The 25,519-nt window shown below is 38.6% G+C and overlaps 1 protein-coding gene across 9 annotated transcripts in view; it reads left to right on the forward strand.

Annotated features, from left to right (window-relative positions):
• The window catches only part of LOC115211585 (UDP-galactose translocator), an 81,213-nt gene that overhangs the window by 26,962 nt on the left and 28,732 nt on the right, over positions 1-25,519 (forward strand). For 3 of the 9 annotated variants that reach the window (XR_004999611.1, XM_036503785.1, XM_029780146.2), the window contains exon 1: positions 6,630-6,981. The exons of 3 other annotated variants lie outside the window; for them this stretch is intronic. Coding sequence is in view for 2 of the 6 variants with exons in the window: in XM_036503785.1 (XP_036359678.1) it covers positions 6,867-6,981 (115 nt within the window). In the remaining 4 variants the exon portion in view is untranslated. 3 more of the 9 variants (XM_029780154.2, XM_036503809.1, XM_029780164.2) reach the window with 3 other exon arrangements.

Genomic DNA, 25,519 nt, shown 5'->3' on the forward strand with positions numbered 1-25,519 from the left:
TGTCTACAGCCAGCAGACAAGGGTGACATTTGTTTAGTGCTTATACTTCAAGAACCCTGCAAAGAATCTTTGCACTTCCAAGCAATGCTGATTTTTGTAGGTGTTCCATCTTCACACTTGCACCAATCTTTTTCAGCCATGTTGGTAGTTGAGTGCTGATGCTTCCAAGTGCACCAATTACTATTGGTATCACGTCTACTCTCTTCATTGACCACATCATCATTGTTTAATGTCCGCTTTCTATATTGACATGGGTTGGACGGTTTGACTGAGGACTGGTGAGCCAGAAGGCTGCACCAGGCTCCAATCTTGATCTGGCAGAGTTTCTACAGCTGGATGCCCTTCCTAACACCAACCACTCCGAGAGTGTAGTGGGTGCTTTTACATGCCACCGGCATGAGGACCAGTCAGGCAGTTCTGGCAACGACCATGTTGAAAAGTGTTTTTACATGCTGCCTGCACAGGAGCCAATCCGGTGGCACTGGCAACGACCACGCTCCACTTCAAATCATCGTAGTTGTTCAGTTATTCTTCTTTCCCACTGACCTGTTGTCGCTGGGAAATGCTATGCTTTCTTTTTATTCGCCACAACAATGTCTGGTCAGGTGATCACACTTAATCATTGCATCCCACAGGATTTTGCAATCTTCACTCTCAGTGACTCTCTCTGGGGTTTAATCATACCACATCTTTGCTCTTTGTAGATCGTGATTTCCACAGGAGTGGCTGTGTGGTAAGTAGCTTGCTAACCAACCACATGGTTCCGGGTTCAGTCCCACTGCGTGGCATCTTGGGCAAGTGTCTTCTGCTATAGCCCCGGGCCGACCAATGCCTTGTGAGTGGATTTGGTAGACGGAAACTGAAAGAAGCCTGTCGTATATATGTATATATATATATAAGTGTGTGTGTCTGTGTTTGTCCCCCTAGCATTGCTTGACAACCGATGCTGGTGTGTTTACGTCCCCGTCACTTAGCGGTTCGGCAAAAGAGACCGATAGAATAAGTACTGGGCTTACAAAGAATAAGTCCGGGATCGATTTGCTCGACTAAAGGCGGTGCTCCAGCATGGCCGCAGTCAAATGACTGAAACAAGTAAAAGAGTAAAAGAGAGAGAGCTCCCAATGGATCATTCTTGCGACATTGTCATGTCATCTTTTGTAATCATGTTTTGCTAATTTCGGGCACTTGCTAACGATGTGCCATACCCTTTTACCCCTCTCACCACACATTCAGCATTTCTCACTGTTGTTGATTCTGCACACCACATAGTTAGTCCTTAATGCTTCTCCTTGTGCTGCACATATGAGTGCTTCTGTCTCTATCTTTAAGGCACTCCTCCTCATCCATAGCCACTGGTCTTCTGTATCTGTTTTGGCATTTGTATCTCTTGCAAACTGACCAAACATTTTTTCTCCTTCCATGCTGTTTCGTTTTTTGTGTTCTTTTCCGCTTCAAGTTTTTCTTTACACAATTATCAATTTTGATGACACGGAACTTGTTTCAACATTATTATTATTATTATTATTATTATTATTATTATTAAGGCGGCAAGTTGTTAGAATCATTAGCATGCTGGACAAAATGCTTAGCGGCATTTTGTTCATCTTTACATCCTGAGTTCAAATTCCACTGAGGTTAATTTTGTCTTTCATTCTTTCAGGGTCAAAAAAATGAGTACCAGTTGTGCACTATCCCTTCCCCTCAAATTTCAGGCCTTGTGCCTATAAGTAGAAAGAATTATCATCATCATCATCATCATCATCATCATCATTATTATTATTATTATTATTATTATTATTATTATTATTATTATTATTATTATTATCGACGTCGCACAGTATACAATTTCATGAGGTTGTTGACTGAAGATATTGTGTCTACCAGGGGTTTTGTACTGTTTGTCAAGTCATAACAAGGACCTCAGACGGACAGTACTTTAAGCAATATGCATGCAGTTCCAAGTAATGCTGACTTTTGCAATGCACCTAGATTGTAGGGTATCTCTAAGGTTTTTTAGATGCTTTTTTTTCAGATTGGTTGGTATTGAACCTAATGCTCCGATGACAATAGGGATAACCTTTATGTCTGACTCTCATAGCTGCCACATCTTACCGATCTCAATTCTCAGGTCTCCATATTTCTCAACCTTTTCTCTTACTTTCATGATAACATGTTGATCTCCTGGCACTACCAAGTTAATTATTAGGCACTCTTTTTTCTCCCTCCTAAAAGTTACTCTATCTGGCCTTTGGAGCTCTAACACTTTGTCTGTCTGGAAATCAAAATCCCAGAGGATTTTTGCCTTCCCCTTTTCATCCATTACCTTTACTGGTGTATGTTGGTACCAAGCCCCCCGTTACCTGATATCCGTACTTCTGGCACAGTAGCCAGTGAAGGTTTTGGGCTACCTTGTCGTGTCTGCACATGTATTCTTTCTCAACAAGACCTTCACAAGCACTAACAATGTGAGTCACACTTTTGATCCACTTCCCACACATTCAGCAGAGGTTCATTGCACTTGTGTAATATATATCTCTTTTCACTGAGTTGATATTTAATGCGTGATCCTGGGCAGCGATGATTAAGCTTTCAGTCTTTTTTGGGTCACCCTTGCTGAGCCACCTCCATGGTGCTTCCTGGCCTTTTAATTTGTTAGTTTCTTTTTTATTATGGCAGCAAGCTGCCAGAATCATTAGCTTGTAGGACAAAATGCCACACAGGTAAATATCTAAAATAGGGTTATTGATTTAGTAAACAAAGAGGGATCAGCAATTTTGTAAACAGTAGCAAATGAGATCAATGAATTAATAATTCAGATTTGATTTAGTAAATAAGATCAAACATGATTAATGATTGATTGACTGATTGTCAGCCATGATAACCCACTTATCACTGGGAGTCAATAAAAAACAAAATATCATACTCTTTTACTTGTTTCGGTCATTTGATTGTGGCCATGCCGGAGCACCGCCTTTAGTCGAGCACATCGACCCCAGGACTTATTCTTTGTAAGCCTAGTACTTATTCTATCAGTCTCTTTTGCCAAACTGCTAAGTTACGGGAACGTAAACACACCAGCATCGGTTTTCAAGCGATGCTGGGGGGACAAACACGGATACACAAACACATACATACATACACACACGCACACACACACACACACATATATATATATATATACACATACACACATATGATGGGCTTCTTTCAGTTTCCATCTATCAAATCCATTCACAAGGCATTGGCCAGCCCGAGGCTATAATAGAAGATACTTGCCCAAGGTGCCATGCAGTGGGACCGAACCTGGAACCATGTAGCTCATAAGCAAGCTACTTACCACACAGCCACTCCTACGCCTGTAATATATAATTCTTTTACATTTTTGATTTTGGTGGGGCGGGGGATGGGCAATTTATTTTTCTCATAAATAAGATGATGCAAAACATATTCAACAAAGACAGCATAAAAAAATCATCTTGTATAGATGTAGGTGTGGCTGTGTGGTAAGAAGTTTGCTTCCTAACCACATGGTTCTGGGTTCAGTCCCCTGCATGGCACCTTGGGCAAGTGTCTTCTATTATAGCTTTAGGCTGACCAAAGCTTTGTGAGTGGATTTGGTAGACGGAAACTGAAAGAAGCCTGTCATGTGTGTGTGTGTGAGTGTGTGTGTGTGTGTGTGTGTGTGTGCATGTGCATGTGTGTGTGTGTGTGTTTATGTCCCCCTACCACTTTGACAACTGGTGTTGGTGTGTTTACATCCCCATGACTTAGCTGTTCAGCAAAAGAGACCTATACAATAAGTACCCAGCTTCAAGGAGAAACAAGTACTGCAGTCAATTCGTTTGATTAAAGTTCCTGAAAGTGGTGCCCCAGCATGGCCACTGTCTCAGGACTGAATCAAGTAAAAGATAGAAGATGGAAGTGTCTTAGTTTCTAACAGGACGCTAGAAGAAGCTCAGACACAATGAAGATAAATACCAGTTCGTAGTCAGGTACACATTAGTTGAAGTCCTGTAACAAGAAGTTGAAGTGAAAAAGGCAGAGCCGGTTAAACACGTGTTGTGTAAGCGGCTGTGGCTACTATGCTGTGCCAGTTACTTGATACAGGAGGATTTTGCAGGTAGTTCTGGCTGTTAACCTTGGTGAAGTATTCACAAACAGCGTAGAGTTAAACCTTGGTGAATGTTGCTATGTACTTAGAGATGTTGTTGGCGTTGATAAGATGAAGGCGACGTTAAGATGAAGGCAACAGAGGTGAAGGTCCAGAAATGCTGTTAGTGTAGTCTGTCGTTGAAACTATCTGTCTGTTGCTGGAACTGACTGTCTGTCGCTGGAACTGGCCGAGTGCCCTGTAGTCAGTGGTCTAGAACCAAAGACGCTTAACTTGATGAATCGCTGTGTTTTATAGCAAATTATAGGCTCAAATGGAACTTTAGAAAAACTGTGTCACGGGACCTTATCAGAAGGCTGCAATTGGTTGGGTCGCACATTGGCGCATAATAGAGCAAGAGACAAACTGCGCCAATACCAACCAATCAGAGTAGTGGACACAACATGGTCCAAGCAGCTGAAGGTTAGCTGTTATCTGCTATGTCTGTATTTATGTTATATTTAACTGAGAGAGAGAGAATTTCACTAAGTGTTCGCTACATCCTCTTCTCACACTGCTTGACAACAGGGTATTGATGTGTTTACGTCCTCGTAATTTAACAGTTCGGCAATAAGAGACAAATAGATTAAGTACCAGGCTTTTAAACAAAATTAGTACAGGGATCTATTCTCTAGACTAAGATATTTCAAGGCGGAGCCCTAGCATGGCCGCAATCTAATAACTGAAACAAGTAGAAAAAAAGGATACATGCTCACACACACAACAGATTGGTGGGGAAAATGCCTTACGATGTGTTGCCCCGGTACTTTACATTCAGAGTTCAAATCTCACCAGTCTAAACTCTGCTGTCATCTCTCTAGAGTTGATCAGTTAACCTACCTGTCAAGTACTGAATGTGATACAGTTGACGAATTCCTCTTCTCCTCAAAACTATCGGCTGTGTGTCTAAAAAAAGAAAAATAGAGAAGAAAAAGAAAAGATTATTAGAAAAATGTCAAGACAACCAGCTGGCAGAATCGCTAGCATTCTGGACAAACTGCTTAGTTACATTTCATCCGTGTTTCCGTTCTGAGATCAAATTCCGCTAAGGTCTACTTTCCTTTCATCCTTTTAAACTCAATAAAATAAGGACCAGTCGAGCTCTAGGGTCGATGTAATCAACATGCCCAGTTACCTGAAGTTGGTGATTTTGTGTTAATATTAAAAAAGACTTATGAATGTTATTTCCGTTTTCGTTGTTTTTAATGACCTTAAGAAAATTCCCTTTTTTAAGCTTACTGTATGTGAGATGCTCCATTTAAATCGTTTATAATTTTAATTAGATACAAGAATATTTTTTCCATTGAAAAACTATTAACCTAAGCATAATATTTATATTCTATCGAGAGTGTCTTATCTATCAAGTCTCTTCGTGTTGTTCAACTTCATGGCGATAGATTAGCAGAGACCTTAAGATCTTGCAGTATTTCTTCCGTCTTGTGTTCAAATCCCGCTTGAGTCAGCTTTGATTTTCATCTGTCGATAAAATGAAATACCAGTTGAGTACTGAGATCGACAGTATCAGTATGTTCTCTGGCATTAAGGCGGCGAGCTGGCATTTCGTCTGCTCTCAGTTCAAATTCGGCTGAGGTCGACTTTGCCTTTCAATCTTTTCAGGATCAGTAAAACAAGTACCACCTGAGCACTGGGGTCGATGTAATCAACTTAACTCTTCCCCTAGAACTTATTGGCCTGGTGCCAGAATTTTAAACCAACATATTTATTTCTTTACTACCCACAAGGGGCTAAACACAGAGGGCAAACAAACAGATTAAGTCGATTATATCGACACCAGTACGTAACTGGTACTTAATTTATCGATCCCAAAAGGATGAAAGGCAAAGTCGACCTCGGCGGAATTTGAACCCAGAACGTAACAGCAGATGAAATACGGCTACGCATTTCGCCCGGCGTGCTAACGTTTCTGCCAGCTCGCCGCCTTCCAGAATTTTAAACCAATATATTCCCTAGCGTTTGTGCCTAAAACAGAAAACAATGTTATTATATTTCAAACGTTGATGCTTTTGATCTACCATATCTACCGAAGCCGCTCTTTCTTGATAAACGTTAAGCAAGTTTCATTGAAGAAACCAACCACGTGACACCAAGGGGTACTGGAGGAGGCCAGGTACTCGTCGTCCAACTTTTACGTTAGTGATCACGTATATAGATATATATATACATACGCATATGCATACATGTCTATGTAAATATATATCTATATATGTTACTGCATGGCTTGTTTAATGTTCTACTTCACCTCTTCTGTTTCCCCTCCTCCCAGTAAAATACCAATGTGTATGTCAATAATAGCCATTAGCTTGTTAATTCTGATTCAATGTTTCAACCCTCCTCATACACGTAGGTGCTTTTTCGGAAGGAGCACAATTCCTGCTTCCTTTTAAAAGAGAAAAACTGCAACAATCTCTACCTTCAATTAATTCACAGATTCTTTTTATCTCTATCTTTATTGGTGGGTTTTGTGGTTTTCTTTTTTCACATACGCTTTTTATTTAAATGCAGCTAATTTAAACAGTGTTTGCTCATTACAGCCCACTGACAAACTTACACTTTATCCATATATATATATATAAATATATAATGGTGGTGATGATGGTGCTAATAATATATTACCGACATTAATCCGGTTGTTTCCTGTTTTCTTGTGTTTTGTTTAAACCAAACAGTAAATTAAATAACTCTTATTTAAAGTAACATGCCTTCCTTAAATGTTCCTCTTGAGAGTCAAAGCGAAATGAAAATTGTTAATGATGTTGCTTCCGATAAAGAAATTAAGTCTGTGGATTCTTTAGAAACACCTAAAACAACAGGTGAGAAGAAATATAACCCTTTTTTTGCCCCTAGTTCTGCATTTTCGTTTTTTATGTTCATATCTGTCCCTTTTTCTTTATATATGTGTGTGTATATATATATATATCTATGTGTATATTTGTTTTACGTTCTCTGTAATGTGTCAGTTGCATGTTAGTTATATACATTCACAACTGTGTATATTCTGCAATATTTTATTTAAGAAAAAAAAAAATACTATATAAATTTCTCAGAAAGTTATACGGGTGCAACGTCGGCGGGACATCAATGTGCAATCATGCCTCTCTCTTTTAAATATGACGATATTTTAGTTTAGCTGACCAAAACTTCGAAGTCATTGTCAACAGCATTCCTGTATAAGAATTATATAGTTATTATTATGCCACACCCCTTAATAAACCTTCAAAATCTCGTCCTCTTCGGGGTCGATTTTACCTTTCATGCTTCCTGGGTCGATAAAATAATACCAATCAATATTGGGCTGGATCGATATAACCACTTTTCTCTCTTTCTCGAAAATCTGTGGCTTTTATACTTAGGACAATCATTATTAACAACATCTTTTATTATCATCGTCGTTATTTATTATCGACTTAGTATCGTTTTCTCACTATATGTTGTCTCTTTTTAATCTTACTAGTCTACTATTTATTAGTAGACAGAGCTATATAACTTGATTCCTCCTTCGTCTTTGGTGCTTGAATAATATTTAAAAAAAATATTTTATTCCTTATCAAATTTCAAAACGAAACCATGTTTCGTTTTGTTCTGAAAGTGAAATTTACTTTTCTTAGAAATGCTCTTAATAAATAAACATTACTTTTTCTCTGCCCGGAGTAGCTTGAGGTGGTGATCTTTAAGAAATAGTCGTTGTAAACTATCCCAGAAATAATTCTTTATTTTTCAACACATCCAACAGGAAGAAGCCTCTGAGTAGTCGTTCGACATGCTAGAAATGGCAGCTAAATCGCCATTTCAGTCCCACCTACTATTGTCTTGGGTTTAAAAAAAATTGGAAACACTGAATGGTATATTCCTAAATCCCTTTACAATGAGAGAATGATCTTGGCTGGATCTTGGGTTTAAGATATTAGATGTGGGGTGAGATATTTGTAAAACTAACTAATCCATATGAAGTATTGATATCGATTTAACCTCCTGCTTCTGCTGGTATTTCGGTGTCTCTTGATATCAACCACGTTGACAAGATCAAAAGACACTGGAACCGCAGGTGAGAGGTATCAACAATCAATACACACCCATCTTTTACTTGTTCTTGTTGCACATATACATACATATACACACACATATTAGTGTATCTATGTGAATGTGTGTGTGTGTGTTTAATCAGCAGGTGTTACAAAGTGACTCGGGAGTCAAGGGTTTCGTGCATGGTACTTACCAAACTTAAAAATGCACAAAACTCTCGGCCCTTGAATCACTTCGTCACTTCTACCGATTAAAAAAAAATTAAAGCAACTCGTTTGAATTCTATTTTATTGTCCTCTTTGTGTCTGTTTGACAATGACTTCGAAGTTTCGGCTTGCCTGCCTTCATCACACAGATGAAGGTGAGGTGCAAACCGAAGCCCTCACGTCACTTTCAACCTTTTCCTTGTAAAAGCTTTGTCCGTATGTTCCCTACCATAACCATTCAGTAATTACTCAGTTTCATGTTAAATTGTTTCTATATAACTTGACAAAAACGTGTGTGTATATGCTGTGTTTACTGATGTAATTATATACACCATATACGTGTAATAACGTGTGTGTATATGTATAATAGTATTGACACTTTAATGGTGCATATGTGTACATCATGTATGTTTCAGTGATATATATGTATATACAAAATTTACGTTTGCTGGTGTATATATATATATATATATATATTATATATATATACACACACACACCATGTATGTTTAGTGATGTGTATATATGCACCACGTACTTTCACTGGTGTGTGTGTGTGTGTGTATATATATATATACACACACATACACACACCACTGTTAAATGGTGTATGTGTGAAGGTAGACCATGCATAATGGTGTATATGTAGGTAGACGTTGTATAATGGTGTATATACACTTTGATTCTTGTGCATGTGTGTAGACAGACCATGTTTAATGGTGTATATGTATACACCTTACATGTAAAAGATAAAAGATAGACCTTATATGCTTAATGGAGTGCTTATCCATTTTGTGACGTGTGTATAATATACACCATGCATTTCTAGTGCTATATATATATATAGTGTTGTATCTCTATATATTACTATGTATATTTAATGCCATGTGTATATATGCACCATATATATATATTTGATGCTGTATATATGTACAATGTATAATTTGCGGTGCATTTCTGTGTACAACACATTTATTTAGTGCTTATATAGACACGCTATATATATTTGGTTATGTGTGTATATACTTCACCTTGTGTATTACATACATAATGTGTATTTAGTAGAGTATTCGCATATACATCATGTAAATTGAGCAGTGTACATGGTAGGTAGACAATGTTTGTTCAGTGATGCATGCGTGTATATAAACAGGTTTAGTTCTGTGTGTATTTATATATAGACTATGCATATTAGCGGTGTATAGGTATATGCGTCATAGAAATTTGGTGGTGTATGTACATATATACACCATATTTTGTGGGGTATGTGTGTAAGTAATCTATATATATATATGTGTAGTGATACCTGTATGTAAATAAACCATGTATGTTAACGGTGTATATATATGTATATAAAACGTGCGTATGTAGTTTATAGACCATTTATGCTTATATATTTATATATATATATATTTATATATATATATATATATATATATATATAAATAATCATGTTTAGTGATCTATATAGAGCATGAACATTTAGTGATATACGTGTATATATACACACCATATCTGTTTGGTGGTGAGTCTACGTATATACATTATCTATATATAGTGGTGTGTGTTTAGTAATGCCTGCAAGTATATATATCCTGTATGTTAACTGTGTGTATATATATATAAAAAGATACTATTGTATTTGTGAATATTGCCGAGTGAAGGACATAAAAAGCTGATGGATGTCGTCAACTTGAACATTTACCATCATCCCTTCATACAAAGTTAACTTTAAATTAAATCACTCCTGTTGTATTTCTAATTTTAAATTTGGTTACTGACAGCTAAATATCAATTTTTATCACATTTTATTGTCGGAACAAAAATAAATTGCAGAATAACATTTAAATTTCGTTAATACACGATGTCTTGTATCCTGTTGGGGGGGTCTTACATTGTACTTGATATTTATTTTTAATTTTACTCAGATATATAGTCTAAACATATTTAATAGACCAAGCCGGGAGTCTGCTATCAGAAATTGTATAGTTATGACTATACAAGTTAAGGTCTCCCCTATTTTTTAAAGACAATATACATGGTTAAAAGATTTAGCTACTATTTCTAGCATGTTGAATGACCACATACAGGCTTTCTTGTATATTAAACTGTATTTCAGTTTATTGCGATTGTAATTATTCACTAGGAATTCGCTAGTTTTACCCCCACACCCGGTAAAAATATAAAAATTTCAATTAAAGTAAGTAAATTAATTAACAAAGCTGGGTGCAGAGATTTGTGACTCTACAGTATATTTTAGACTCCACTTCGAGACACAATATTATTTAAATGTCCCCTTTTATCAGTGTGATTAATCAATGGTATTGTTTAAATACCATCGTAGTAACGTAGCAACATTTTGACAAAACATGCCAACAACAGCAAATATGATGATAAATGTAACGTGGACACGGCATTGATAACGTTTCACCAACACATAACTATGGTGTCGCGATCGTGATATAAATATCTTTATCAATTAAAGTTACAGCTTTTAAAAGTGGTGCTTTTTGAATCACTTTGGCTGTGGTTTGGTTTGTTTGATAGTAATTTTGGCAGATTCGAAGTTTTTCCGATCGAATAATCTCATTAGTTTCACCTTCGTCGTCGTATTAACGTGCGCTTTTCCATGCTTGCATGGGTCACACGGAATTCATTGAGGTAGATTTTATACGGTTGGATACCCTTCCTGCCGCCAACCTTCAACTGTTTCCAAGCAGTGTGATATTTCCCCTTAGGCAGACATATATTTTCACAGAAGTCTCGAAACGAACGACACCGTTTATATGACGGTAACACTTGCTTACATCCATCATACGTGCTCAGCTCAAGGAGACACACACACACACATACATGGCAGACTGCTTTCAGTTTCCGTCACTCGAATCCACTTACAAGGCCCATGGTACCATGCAGTGGGCCTGAACTAAAACCAAGTGGTTGGGAAGCAAACATCAGTCTCCAAAATTTCTCCTCTAGAATTCATTTCACCTGATTTGTTTCCTGGGGTGATGAAACGGAACTTCTAGTACGAAACAAGTGACATCTCCATGTTTTACTTATGAAATGATGCAATAAGAAAACCCATCGGAAATAGTAGCCTATTTCCCTCAAATGATTCCTTCCCTGCTATTGAAGTACTTGTAAAAAGATAGGATGGTCAAATTTGTGTCAGATTTCGTTCTCAAGTTTCTAAAAACCACAGAAGCCTTACTCCTATATTTAACAGACACCCCCACCCCACCCCCAACTCTAATTTTGATAAAACATTAAATGAAACAAAAATTGTTTTAGGGAGAGAGATGTTATATTTAAAAGCAAGAACCAAACAAAAATTTATTATTAAAAGACTATGCTGTGATTGAGAAGACCCGGCAAGGAAAGTAAGATCAGTCATAGCTTGCACCAGTGTCACATAACCAGTCCATTTAAAAAGCACCTTTGAATTGTTGGGTGACATTCTGTGCTTATGGAGACCTATTGAGTTAAGTAAACCAAAATCAAATCAAATCACAATCAAATGGAAATTGTAGTTGTGGACGATACCAGTGCTGGTAGCACACGATAAGCACCATTCATTCATGTGTGAGTACTGCAGGAAGGAATTGTGTCGTTTTGAAATGTATACACATTTAAACTGGTCATTGAAAATAACCCCTAGAATGATGGTACATTTTCAACTTTTTCCTTATCTTTTACTTGTTTCAATCATTAGACTGTGGCCATGCTGGTGCACCACCCTGAAGAATTTTTAGTTGAATAAATTTACCCCAGTACTTTATTTTTAAAGCCTCGTAGTTCCTTTATTGGTCTCTTTTGTCATACCACTAAGTTACAGGAACATAAACATACCAATGCCAGTTGTCGAGTGAGGGGAATGCACACACACATGCACAATGTCCATCTCCAAATCTCCTCACAAGGCTTTGGTTGGCCTAGGGCTATAGAAGACACTTGCCCAGGGTGCCATACAGTGGGAATGAACCTGGAACCATGTGATTGGGAAGTAGACTTCTTACCTCATAGCCATGCCTCAGCATATTTTTGGTAAAACACAATGTCTTTGTTTCAATTATTTTTAAAAACAATAATAATAATAATCATCATCATCATCATTTAGCATCTGTTGTCTATGCTGGCATAGGTTGGACGGTTTGACCAGGGTTAACAAGCTAGAAGACTGCACCAGACTCCAGTCTGGTTTGGCATGATTTCTATGGCTGTATGCCCTTCCTAATACCAACCACTCTGAGAATGTAATGGGTGCTTTTATGTGCCACTGGCACGGGTGCCATTTGCGTGACACCAGTATCTGCCATGACTGCGATTTTACCTGGCTTGATGGGTCTTCTTCTCAAGCACAACATAATGCCAAAGATCTTGATCATTGCTTCTGTGAGGCCCAACACTCAAAAGGAGCTCAGCCACTTTACCTCCATAAGGCCCAATGTTTGAAAGGAGCTTTTCACGTGCCACTTTGCCTCCATGAGGCCCAACTCTCAAAAGGTGCTTTTTACATGCCACCGGCACAGGTGCCAGTTATGTGACACCAGCATCAGCCATGACTATGATTTCACTTGTCTTCATGGTTCTTCTCAAGCACAGCATTTTACCAACGGTCTCAGTCACTAGTCATTGCCTCTGTGAGGCCCAAAGTTCAAAGATCATGCTTCATAATAAAATAACTTTATTAAGCTGGAAATTTTGATGGAATGTTTTAGTTTAGATCTTTTCAAAACAGGGTCAACTTTTAATCTTAGGAGACTGATCATTTTCCCCGTGTTGGATTTTTGTATTTGCTTTTAATGTGTTTAAAACCTAAACCCAAAGTTAACTCATATAGTTTTTTCTTAAATCTGTGAAAATGTGTTCTTGATGTTCTCTGCTTGATTTTGCTGGGTTTTATTTTTTCTCTCTCTCTCCTCTTTCCTGCCTGCTGGTGTTTTCTCACCTGTAGCCTAATACCTGTGAGAACAAACCTGCAGGCAGCAACGTAGTATGTATGAATATATATATATATATATACACAACTAGGTTAGGGAAAGGCAGCTCCCATGATCTCTAAGTGGTCTCTGAGAGTAGTGGGTGAGTGAGAAGGGTGCGGGGAGTTACTCTCTGTCGAAAGGTCAGACTAAAATCCTTATGACAGTATGGACTCCACATCAAGGAGCAGATGCTGATGTTGAATGATGCCAGGGATTAAGTTTACCATCTCAATGTAAATCTGAGGCTATAAAAACAGCAAAAAGTCTTTTCAAATGACTTTAAAAGACTCAATAAGGGATTAACGACCTTATTGTTTGTGTGGTTGATTGTAAATGTTTCTTTTAGTTATTACTGTAAGATTCTGTTTTTTAATAAAGGTATTATGTACGAAGTAGTCATGCAGGTGTTGATGTGGACGACAGACAGATTTGGCTTATAATGCATGTTTGTGGCCACATAAAGTCAACAAAGAAGGATATTTTTCAAAGGGATGGTGGGGGAGGGCAGGATAGTTTAAAACCTGCAGGGAAGTTGTCATTTGTTGGAAGTGTAGTGTGGTGAGAAGCTTGCTTCCCAACCTCATGGTTCTGGGTTCAGTCCCACCGAACTGTGTGACACTTTGGACAAGTGTCTTCTGCTATAGCCTTGGGCCAACCAAAGCCTTGTGAGTGGATACAGTAGATGGAAATTGAAAGAAGCCTGTTGTGTGTGTGTGTGTGTGTATGCTCACACACGTGTACATGTGCCCCCCACCCCGCTTGACAACTGGTGATGGTGTGTTTATGTCCTCATAACTTAGTGATATGTCAAAAGTAACCAGTAGAAAAAGTACCAGGCTTTAAAAGAAAAAAGAGGAATACTGGGGTCAGTTCGGTCAATTAAAAATTCTTCAAGAAAACAAGTTTGTCTTCTCCTCCACCTCCTCTTCCTCCTCCTCCTCCTCATCATCATCATTTCACATCCATATTCCAAACTGGCAGGGGTTGAACAATCTGGCAGAATCCAATGGATCCCCAAGGACTGCATTATATTCCATTGTCTGCAATGGCATGGTTCCCATGGCTGGATGTCCATTCGACTCAGTGGACAGGAATGTGCTTTGGAGGATTCTGGAGCTGTAAGGTGTACCTTTTCAATTGATTGGCCATATATTGGCAGCGAGCTGGCAGAAACATTAGCACACCGGGCAAAATGTTTAGCAGTATTTCATCTGCCATTACGTTCTGAGTTCAAATTTCGCCGAGGTTGACTTTTCCTTTCATCCTTTCGGGGTCGATAAATTAAGTACCAGTTACACACTGGGGTCGATATAATCGACGTAATCCGTTTGTCTGTCCTTGTTTGCCCTCTCTGTGTTTAGCCCCTTGTGGGTAGTAAAGAAATAGGTATTTCATCTGCCATTATGTTCTGAGTTTAAATTCCACTGAGGTTGACTTTTCCTTTCATCCTTTCGGGATCGATTAAATAAGTACCAGTTATCCACTGGGGTTGATGTAATCGACTTAATCCCTTTGTCTGTCCTTGTTTGTTCCTTCTATGTTCAGCCCCCTGTGGGCATCGTCAACATCATCGTTTAACGTCTGCTTTCCATGCTAGCAAAGAAATATATATATATATATATATAGTCAGCCAGATAGCACTAGGGCGAGGGCATTAATGAAACCCTGTCCCATCAGAAACCTAAACTACATCTCATCTCAGCTAATTTCCTTCCTGATTAATTGTGCTGTAACTCTTTCTGTCACTTGCCTAACTATGGTCTATTTGGTTGGTGTCTCAATAGTTGCTTGTCTCCAGAGTGTTTCCTTCATCTTTGAAGCAGTTGATGTGATGACAATCATTGACTAGTCACGTGACAATATGTCTGGCCTACTTCTTCAGATATTTTCACTAACTCAACTACTGTCTCATGGATTCTTTGCTAATGGTTTGTTTAGCTGTTGCTGTTCATATCCTTAACTGTGTCTATCTTTACCCACTACTTGGGCCCCTAAGCAAAAAAATAAATAGTTGTATGTACATCTCAAGAGTAACAATTGCAGGCAAACTAATGGACAAAATCACAAAAAATTCAGAACATCAATAATAGGCCTGTCTCTCTTAATGACTATTTGTTCGACTGAATTGATACATTCCTCATCACTTCCACCAGTTTGATTGTCTGAATCACTGTTGTTGTCTGTGCAAGGATAAACTTTTTTTCTCTCAACAATAAATATAAAACATTGTAACAATTTTATTTTTTTTGTCTTCTGGTCAGTAAGTGTTATTCCTTATTTGCTTCTATCTAGAATTCAAAAGAAATGATCACTGTTCCCTTCAGACATTGCTTTTGTCACCTGGATAATCAATGTTTTGAAACTGACCTATTTTCCATTACGTTTCAGACAAATTCAGTACTGAGTTGCTGAAGCAGAAATATCGTTATAGCAAACATTCTGCTCAACACCACAGATCTACTTGTCAGTTGTTTGACCTTAACCGCTTGAACCTGTCCCTTAGTGGCTGACAATATGTGCATCTCTGATCACAAGCAGGAGTAGTGGGGGAGCATCATAGCCATGTGTTGAGAGAGATTCTTTGGGGTTTGAATAAATGTAAGAAAAGCAAAGCTTGATGGAAATATTAGCCGTTTTCAAAACATTGCTTATTTTTTACTCAAGCTGATAACAGTTGCGACCCAAAGACTAAAATTGTGTTACACAGTGTAATCAATAATTTCCGGAACTGCAAAGAGTCTACGCCTTGCTCGTTTACCTGGCGAAGTACTGGATGCTGGATTCATCATATACTCATTTCATCATAAAAGTCCTTTTTTTTTTTTTTTTCAATTAGAAACTAAAGTAAACAACAGCTTTGATGGGGGGACATCATCATTAACAATGAATCATAAACACACATCGGCTACAAAGCTCCAGCATGGTCGGTTGTCTATTTTTCTCATTTGCTTATCTTCTTTTTCTACATATGTTGTTTGTTACTGCGTTTATGGGAATCTGGTAGGGCCTGTGTTTATGCTATTCCCACGACAGCGGGAACACGGTGTGATAGGGTTGATGACCATGTAATTGTCAATCTGTTGAGTTTTGTTGGTGTGGTCCCTCTTTCTTACACTCATTCTCCACATCTTCATCATCATTTAACGTCTGCTTTCCTTGCTGGCATGGTTTGGACAGTTTGACTGAAAACTTGTAAGCGGTGGCGTGGGATGCACCAGCCTGCAATCTCATCTGGCAATGTTTCTACAGCTGGATGCCCTTCCTAGCACCAACCATTCCGAGAGTGTAGTGGGTGTCTTTTTATGTGCCACCGGCACGGGTGCCATTGACCCGACACCAGCTTCGGCCCTAACTACAATCTCACTTGGCATGACAGGTCAACACAAGTACCGTATATCACCAAGGGTCTTGGTCACCTGTCACTGCCTCCATGAGGCCCAATGCTCAAACGGTACCTTTTACGTGCCACTGGCATTGTTGCCACAACTACCATTTCACTCAGTTCCAAAAGTCTTCACAAGCAACAGGTCTCCTACAATCTCATATAATAACATTTCTATGTGTTTTTCTATCAGTAACAGTTAAAGCAAGAACACCATTAACATTCAGTGCTTCGGCCTCACTAACAATGTCCTTGTTCAGACATGCAGCTTTGCAATCCATATCACGCCACACCTCCAAGTTTCTCATCAAAGAACATGGGTGACCTCTTACTTTCTGCATCTCTCTTTGCTAAATATATTTCTTGCCCAGCCTTTCTTCTAGTTACAGTCATTGTTTCTTGTTCCCTTCCAGGCCTGTCTCTTAGCTTTTATGGTTGTCGTCTGTACCATTCCACCACCGTATTACATGGATGACTGGAACCTTGTTCCATCCACCGATATTTAATATCAGGGATGACTGTGTGGTAAGAAGTTTGCTTCCCAACCACATGGTTCTGGGTTCAGTCCCACTATGTTACACTTTGGGCAAGTGTCTTCTACTACAGCCGCAGGCTGACCAGTCTTATGAGTGGATTTGGAAGACAAAAGCTGAAAGAAGCCCGTTGTATATGCATGTGTGTGTGTATTTGTGTCTGTTTGTCCCCCTCTAACCGGTGTTGGTGTATTTACATCCTCGTAACTTGGCAGTTCTGCAAAAGAAACCAACAGAATAAGTACCAGGTTAAAAAAAAGAAAAGAAAAGAAAAGAAGTCCTGGAGTTCATTCATTCAACTAAACTTCTTCAAGACCCCAGCATGGCCACAGGCTAATGACTGAAACAAGTAAAAGATCCATGGGTTATACAGTTCTACATTTAAGAGATGAGGAATAATGTACATTATTTACATTCCCAGCACTTTATGAGTTAAACGTATGTCTAACCATTACATCTTCCAGCTTCCAAACCATTCCTCTCCAGATTATCCTGTTTCACTGTGAGTGCATTTAGTTCTTGTCATTAGTCAGTATTAAGGGGTTCACTCTTCCCAACAAATCATTTAATATTCACGACCATCTGCTCATCCTATTTCCTGGTTTTGCATGTTTACCTGGCTGGTGGGTAACTTGGTCAATTGACCAGTTTCCTAGACTTAGTGGTTGCAAATTGCTACATCGTTTACACAGACACCAACAGCCTTCAACTCTCTTTATTCCGTGCACGCCAGCCATAGTCTCTTTTCTCATCAGAACAACTATCGTATTAGCCACATATTTATTTTAAGTCGGTTGTTGTGATAACAAGGTCACTGTCGTTTTATTATCAAGACAACCTGATTAAAACAAGTTTTTTTACTCACCTGTCAATCATTTAAATTCTTTTGTTACTCTATTCCTATTGAAATACTTAGTTTTTGTATGAATTAATTTTGAAAACAATTTGTAATTTATTAAAATGCCTTTGTTGTTATTATTAAGTTGGTATCTAGAACAAATTAGCATGAAATCTTGATAGAATTAAATTAAGATGGAGTTTCTATATAGAATCAAGGGCAGTTTCAGGCAGGTTGGTATCAAAAGGGTTAATGTGGTGCTTATACAGAGATCACTATTGTTGCCATGTTGTCTGTAAGCGTTGAATTATTTTGTCGTCGCCTTTGACTACAATTGCTTCAGCCATTTCTCTGCAAAAATATGCCTACTCCTGCACTGTTACCTACCTAGAGTCTGTTCTTTGAAGAATCTGACTGGGGCTTCCCACCATCTTATTTCATGTATGCAGTACACATCTACCCACCTTCATTTCATCATCATCATTTAATATCCATCGCCCATGCTGGCATGGGTTGAACAGCATGACCAGAGCTTGCGCGCTGGGGAGCTGCACCAGACTCCAGTCTGATTTGGCATAGTTTTTACAGCTGGATGCCCTTTCTAACGCCAACCACTTTACAGTGTGCTGGGTGCTTTTACGTGGCACCACACAGGCACTTTTATGTGACATCATATGGGTGCTTTGCCGTGACACCACAAGGGCACTTTTACATGATGTCACACAGGTGCTTTTGCATGGTACCGTACAGATGCTTTTATGTAGCACCACGCCGTTTCACCAAATTTAACTTTTATTGTGACAGTGTTGATGGTGCCAATCATAAAGTTTTCAACCCAACAGAATGAAGAGAACTTTTGGTGGTGCGCTGGTTGTTTTGTATATATTTGCTCTGTATGTTTGTGTATGTGTTAAGAGTGTTTATAAGATAAAACTTACATATACACACTGCAGCTGTTTTAAAATACATTTCTCTCTCTCTAAAACATGTGTTGGGTTTCATTTTTCATTTCCATGGGGAATATTTAAAATGTATATGAAAATGTGTGGCTTTTGATAAACTACATTGTGTATGTGTGTGCTTACTCAATAAATTATACTCTGTTTATTTGATGAGTTATGTTGCTTTAAATTAGACAACTGATAAAGGCAGAGAAGACAAAAAACTGCTAAACTTTTCTGTTGTAAATCTTTCTGTAGATTCCATAAATTGAGAGATCTTGGTGCAACTGTATCTTCAAAAAGGTTACCATAGTAACATTTTGAAGACTAATTTCAAAATATTCTTTCCTCTTGGTCTCTCTCTCTCTCTCTCACACACACATTGATAGTATTTACTTTAGAACAAATTTCACCCTAAAATTCTCAATAGCTTCCACAATTATTACCATTTAACATCCATTTTCCATGCTGGTATGGGTTGGATAGTTTCACAGAAACTGGCAAGGCCAGGATCCACACCATGTTTGTTTTGGTATGGTTTCTATGACTGGATGCCCTTCCTAACACCAACCACTTTACAGAGTGTGGACTGGGTGCTTTTTACGTGGCATTATTACCAGTGTTTTATATGTGGTGCCAGCATGGGTGCTTTTTACATAGCACCATTACCAGTGTTGCATGGCACCAGCATGGGTGCTTTTCAACTGACACCGGTACCAACATCATCATCATCATTTAGCATTCATTGTCCATGCTGGCATGGGTGGGACGTTTGACTGGGCTGGTACGCTGGAAGGCTGCACCAGACTCCAATCTGATTTGGCCTGATTTTCTATAGCTGGATGCCCTTCCTAACACCAACTATTCCAAGGGTGTAATGGGTGCTTTTATGTGCCACTGGCACAACACTGGGGTGTGTTTATGTGCCACGGGCATGGGTACCAACTTGCATGACATCAGTGTCTGCTACGACTGCAATTTTGCTCAGCTTGATGGGTCTTCTTCTCAAGCACGACATAATACAAAAGGTCTTGGTCATTGCCTCCGTGAAATTTTTACAATCTGTGATAATATAGTTTAACCCTTTTACATCTGTATTTATTTTGAGATGCTCTGTGTTTCTTTCAATTAATTTTAAATATAACATAGAATTTAGTAAAATAACTTTGTTGTCATTAAGCTAGGGTTAAGAACATAAATTGTGACTGAAGTTTAGTGGAAAATTTTAATTCAGAACTTATGAAAATGAGACATTTGTACTACAGAGCCAGAGCTGGTTTCAGCCAGGTTGGTAACGGAAAGGTTAAAAGAATATGGTTTTTTCACCACCAACAAAATCTTTATTAACATAGTTCAATATCCAATACATTTTACACTTCACTAAATGTAATTGCGATAACCTGGCAGGATTAAAGTTCAATAATCTATTTATTGGTTAATTCCAATATTTTTTTCCACTTTTGACTAATCATTTTTTTGATTGATTTAACTTTTGATTAATTGAAAATATATCATCATCATTTAACATCCGTTGTCCATGCTGGGTTGGACAGTTTGACTGGGCTGGCACACTGGAAGGCTGCCTCAAGCTCCTGTCTGATTTGGCATGGTTTCTATAGCTGGATGCCCTTCCTAATGCCAACCACTCCAAGAGTGCTTTTATGTGCCATTTGCATGACACCGGTATGTGCCACAACTGTGATCTTACTTGGCTTGATGGGTCTTCTTCTCGAGCAAGACATAATGCCAAAGGTCTTGGTCATTGCTTTCATGAGGCCCAACTATTTCTTTGTCTTTTTTTCTACTAATTCTTCTCCATTTTCATCTCTTCTATCTTTTACTCGTTTCAATCATTGGATGCGGCCATGCTGGGTCATCGCCTTGAAGAATTTTTTAGTCTAACGAATCGACACCAATACTTACTATTTTTTGGTAAACCCTGGTACTTACTCTACCGGACTCTTTAACCAAACTACTAAGTTACAGGGACATAAACACACCATCACCTGCTGTCAAGCAGTGGCAAGGTACTGACACAAAGATATGCATACTCATCATCATCATCATCGTTTAGTGTCCGCTTTCCATGCTAGCATGGGTTGGACGGTTCGACCGGAGTCTGGGAAGCTAAGAGGCTGCACCAGGCCCAGTCTGATCTGGCAGTGTTTCTACAGCTGGATGCCCTTCCTAACGCCAACCACTCTGTGAGTGTAGTGGATGCTTTTTACATGCCACCGGCACATTGCCAGGGGAGGCTGGCAACAGTCATAATCAGTTGGTGCTTTTTACATGCCACTGGCACGGAAGCCAGTCAAGGCAGCACTGGCATCGACCACGTTCGGATGGTGCTTTTTACGTGCCACCGGCACAGGTATCACAGTGTGTGTATATATATGTCTCACTATAACCTTTCATCATCTGACACATGATTATCACCCCCAGTGCCCCCTCCCCTCTCAAAAGATTTTTATTTTATTTTAAAATATTTTTTTTGTCTTGCAAGTTACTTGGTGACCCTGTCAGTGCATGTGCTGCTTAAAAAGCATCCCATCCACACTGTAAAGTGGTTGGCATTTGGAAAGACGTCCAGTTATAAAAACCTTGCCAAAACTGACCTTGCTTGTGCTTGTATCACATAAAAAGCACTCAGTCCACTCTGTTGAGTGGCTGGTGTTAGGAAGGGCATCCAGCTGTAAAAATCCTGCCAAAACGGACACAGAAGTCTGGTGCAGGCTTCTGCTTGGCCAGCTCCTGTCAAACTGTCCCACCCATGCCAGCATGGAAGGTGGACATTAAGCAATGATTATATATATATATATATATACACACACATATGACAGGCTTCTTCTCAGTTTCCATTTACCCTGGAGGCTATAGTAGAAGACACTTTCCTAAGGTGGCATGTCATAGGACTGAACCCAGAACCTTGTGGTTGGGAAGCAAACTTGTTATCCAAATCGTGGTTACTGATTTATTTTCAATCAATAAATTATCCATTTTATCCAGGATATTCTCATTTTTCTTTTTTTTTCATCTTGACCTCCTTTTATTGATAGGAATAATTCCAGGTGTGGTTAAGCAGCTCACTTTGCAACCACATGGTTCCAGGTTCAATCTCAGTGCGTGGCACTTTGGGCAAGTGTCTTCTACTATAGCCTTTGTCCAATCAATGCATTCTGAGTGGATTTCATAGCTGGAACCTTTGTAGAAACCCATTGTGTGTGTGTGTGTGTTCTTGCACTCACTTGACAACCATTGTTGGTTTGTTTACATCCTCATAACTTAGTGGTCCAGCAAAGCAACTGATAGAATAAATACCAAACTTTACAAAAATGTACTGGGGTTGATTTGTTTGACTAAACTCTTCGAGGCAGTGCCCCAGCATGGCCGTGGTCCAACAATTGAAACAAGTATAAAAGAAATAAAGATTTTAAAAATTATCACTAAATAAAAAAAAAACTGTTTTTCCCATGGTTAATTCTTGAGCAGAATCTAAAAATGTTCTAATCCCTCACCATTCTACATCACATATACAATCAGGATATAGTCTTTCATATTTTTATCCTTGTTCTGCAAATTCCAAGTAGGGCCACACAATGTAAAACTCAGATGCCAGTGCCACTTGACTGGCACCCATGTGGCAGCACGTTAAAAGCACCGTTTGAGCATGGCTAGTGCTGGTGTCGCCTGGATGACTCACATGCCGTTGGCACATAAAAACTACCCATTACACTCTGCAGAGTGGTTGGCATTAGGAAGGGATATTGATGATGTGATTATTTATTTTTAGAATGACATTGCAGGATAGGTGTGAGAGGCTGGATATGGCCAGTTTAAATGTTAAATGGAACTAGAATCAGTCTCAGACAGGTTGGTACCAAATGGGTTGGTTAAATTGCACAGCTAGCAAGTTGGCACTTTTTTGATCAGTGGTTCTCAACTGCTGCTCCCAGGACCTCGTCTGATCCCCAAATCATCCTTCTGGTCACCCTCAACACTCTTCCCTCTATAAATATAATAAATCTTTTTTTGACTTGCCTTTTACATTTTTTCATACTAGCCTCCTAAAAACATTTAGGTTTTGGCTCTGGCCTGATATTAAAAAAGTTGAAACCTCTGTTCTAGGTTATTGTGTTCTCAAGTAGGGAGCTAAATCTTAAGTGACTCAATATATTGTTGCTCCTATTTGACTGTGAAATTTACTAATAGTCTGAAGATAATTTATTTGTATCTTCCCATACCCCCACCCCGCACCATACACAAATTAAACACTGATAAGACTCTTTTTATACAATCTCTTAAGTGTCATTTTTTAGATTATTTTTGTCAGTGAATACTTATGATTTTCCCCATTTTCCATTTAATTATAATCAGAATTTGTGAATTTTAATTTTTTTTTTCTTCTAAATTTAATTAGCTGGGGTTTTTTTATGTTTGTTTCCTGCAAGAATCTTTCCTGCTTGCATAAATTAGATCGGGGCTCATTTGGGGCAGCATTTTATGACTGGATGCTGTTTGCGTCACCAACCCTTACTTGATTTTCAATTAAGGATTTCTTTTTTATTATTCCACAGTTTTGGGGAAAAATTTGCTTTATTTTATTTTAACACGATAAATATATTTTCTTTTGAAAATTAATATTCATTTCATGGTTTTTTTATAAGCAACAAGAAATTTGACAAAACTAAAATGACGACATTTGTACGTCTGCCATATTTCCTGATATTCTTCAGAAAAGCAAAAGTATATCTCCAAATTGCTTGTTTATTACAGGCAATATTCTTGTTTAATTATAATGTGTGTGCATGTTTTGGTATTATGTGGTAGTTGTACCTTGTCTTGGTATTGTGTGGTAGTTGTACCTTGTCTTGGTATTGTGTGGTAGTTGTACCTTGTCTTGGTATTATGTGGTAGTTGTACCTTGTCTTGGTATTGTGTGGTAGTTGTACCTTGTCTTGGTATTATGTGGTAGTTGTACCTTGTCTCGGTATTATGTGGTAGTTGTACCTTGTCTCGGCATTATGTGGTATTTGTACCTTGTCTGGGTATTATGTGGTAGTTGTACCTTGTCTCGGTATTATGTGGTAGTTGTATCTTGTCTGGGTATTACATGGTAGTTGTACCTTGTCAGGGTATTATGTGGTAGTTGTACCTTGTCTGCGTATTATGTGGTAGTTGTAAATAAGTGTCATAGTCATACAAGCAGTGTCATTCATTACTAGTCCTCTGTGAAGGTATGTCTGACCATGGGGAAATATCACCTTAATATAAAAACAATTGAGGGACGTGGCTAGCTACAGGAAGGGCATAGAAAAGTGGATGTTAAATGATGGTAATGCTGATTAGATGTAATATTTTCAAGTACCCAATTATCAACATTTTTATTCATCTGAGAATGGAAAACCAAACAGATTTGGGGGAAATATTCTTTGTTCAACCTCAAAACGGTAGCTTAAAAAGAAAATGGATAAAGCTTCTTCCCGAATCACAGGACCAGATTCCTGGATTTTCTGGTGTATACGATGGGATACCCAAAAGAAACTGGAATTTTGAAATATTGTCTTATTCACTTAGTTTTACATATTCACACTTTCATCACCTTTAAAGTATTCTCCATTTGAAGCAATGCATCAGTCCAGATGCGTATTCCAAAGTTGGAAGTAATGCTGTAACTCTTGCAAAGTGATGCCTTCTAATGCTTCAATCATTTTTTCTTCACTTCTTCCACATCTGCAAATTCCATAGCACCATCTTTCATCACCAGTGATGACCTTTGAAAAAGGTTTGGATCAACTTGCAACTCTTCTGACAGTCCACAACACGCTTTCAGTCATGACTGCTTTTGATCTTCCATGAGCAACAAAGGCACAAATTTTGCTACAACTTCTTTCATTTGCAATTCTTCACTCTAAATTTGTTGTCAGGAGCTCCAGGACTGTTTGGTGATGGTCCTCCCAAGATCAGTTCATGAATTTTCATGATGTTTCCATTCGTTTGGGAGGTTGACAGTCATCCTGAACGAGGTTGGTCTTCAAGTGAAACCACTCGTAAACTTGTGTTTTGCTCATGGCAGCGTCCTTGTAAGCTGTCTGAAGCATGACAACTGTTTCGGCTGCCGTTTTCCCTAACAGAAAACAAAATCTCACAGAAGCATGCTGTTCCTTCATTTCAGCCAACAAGTCGGCAAACAGGGGAGAAACACTGCAAAACAGAGACACACCATATGGCAGTATGACTCCACACAACAACGCTGTTGACTCTCTTGAATTCCTCCAACCTTTGATGTTTTTTTTTTAATATTATTTACATTTGACGGATATTTGTCCTCATCTTGCTTGTTAATATGTTTCAGCTGATATACCCTCTATCATTCATCAGGTCATATGGCATAGTGGTTAAGAGCACGGGCTACTAACCCCAAGATTCTGAGTTTAATTCCAAGC

Source organism: Octopus sinensis, linkage group LG1 (genome assembly GCF_006345805.1).
Source record: "Octopus sinensis linkage group LG1, ASM634580v1, whole genome shotgun sequence".
NCBI classification, from domain to species: Eukaryota; Metazoa; Mollusca; class Cephalopoda; order Octopoda; family Octopodidae; genus Octopus; species Octopus sinensis.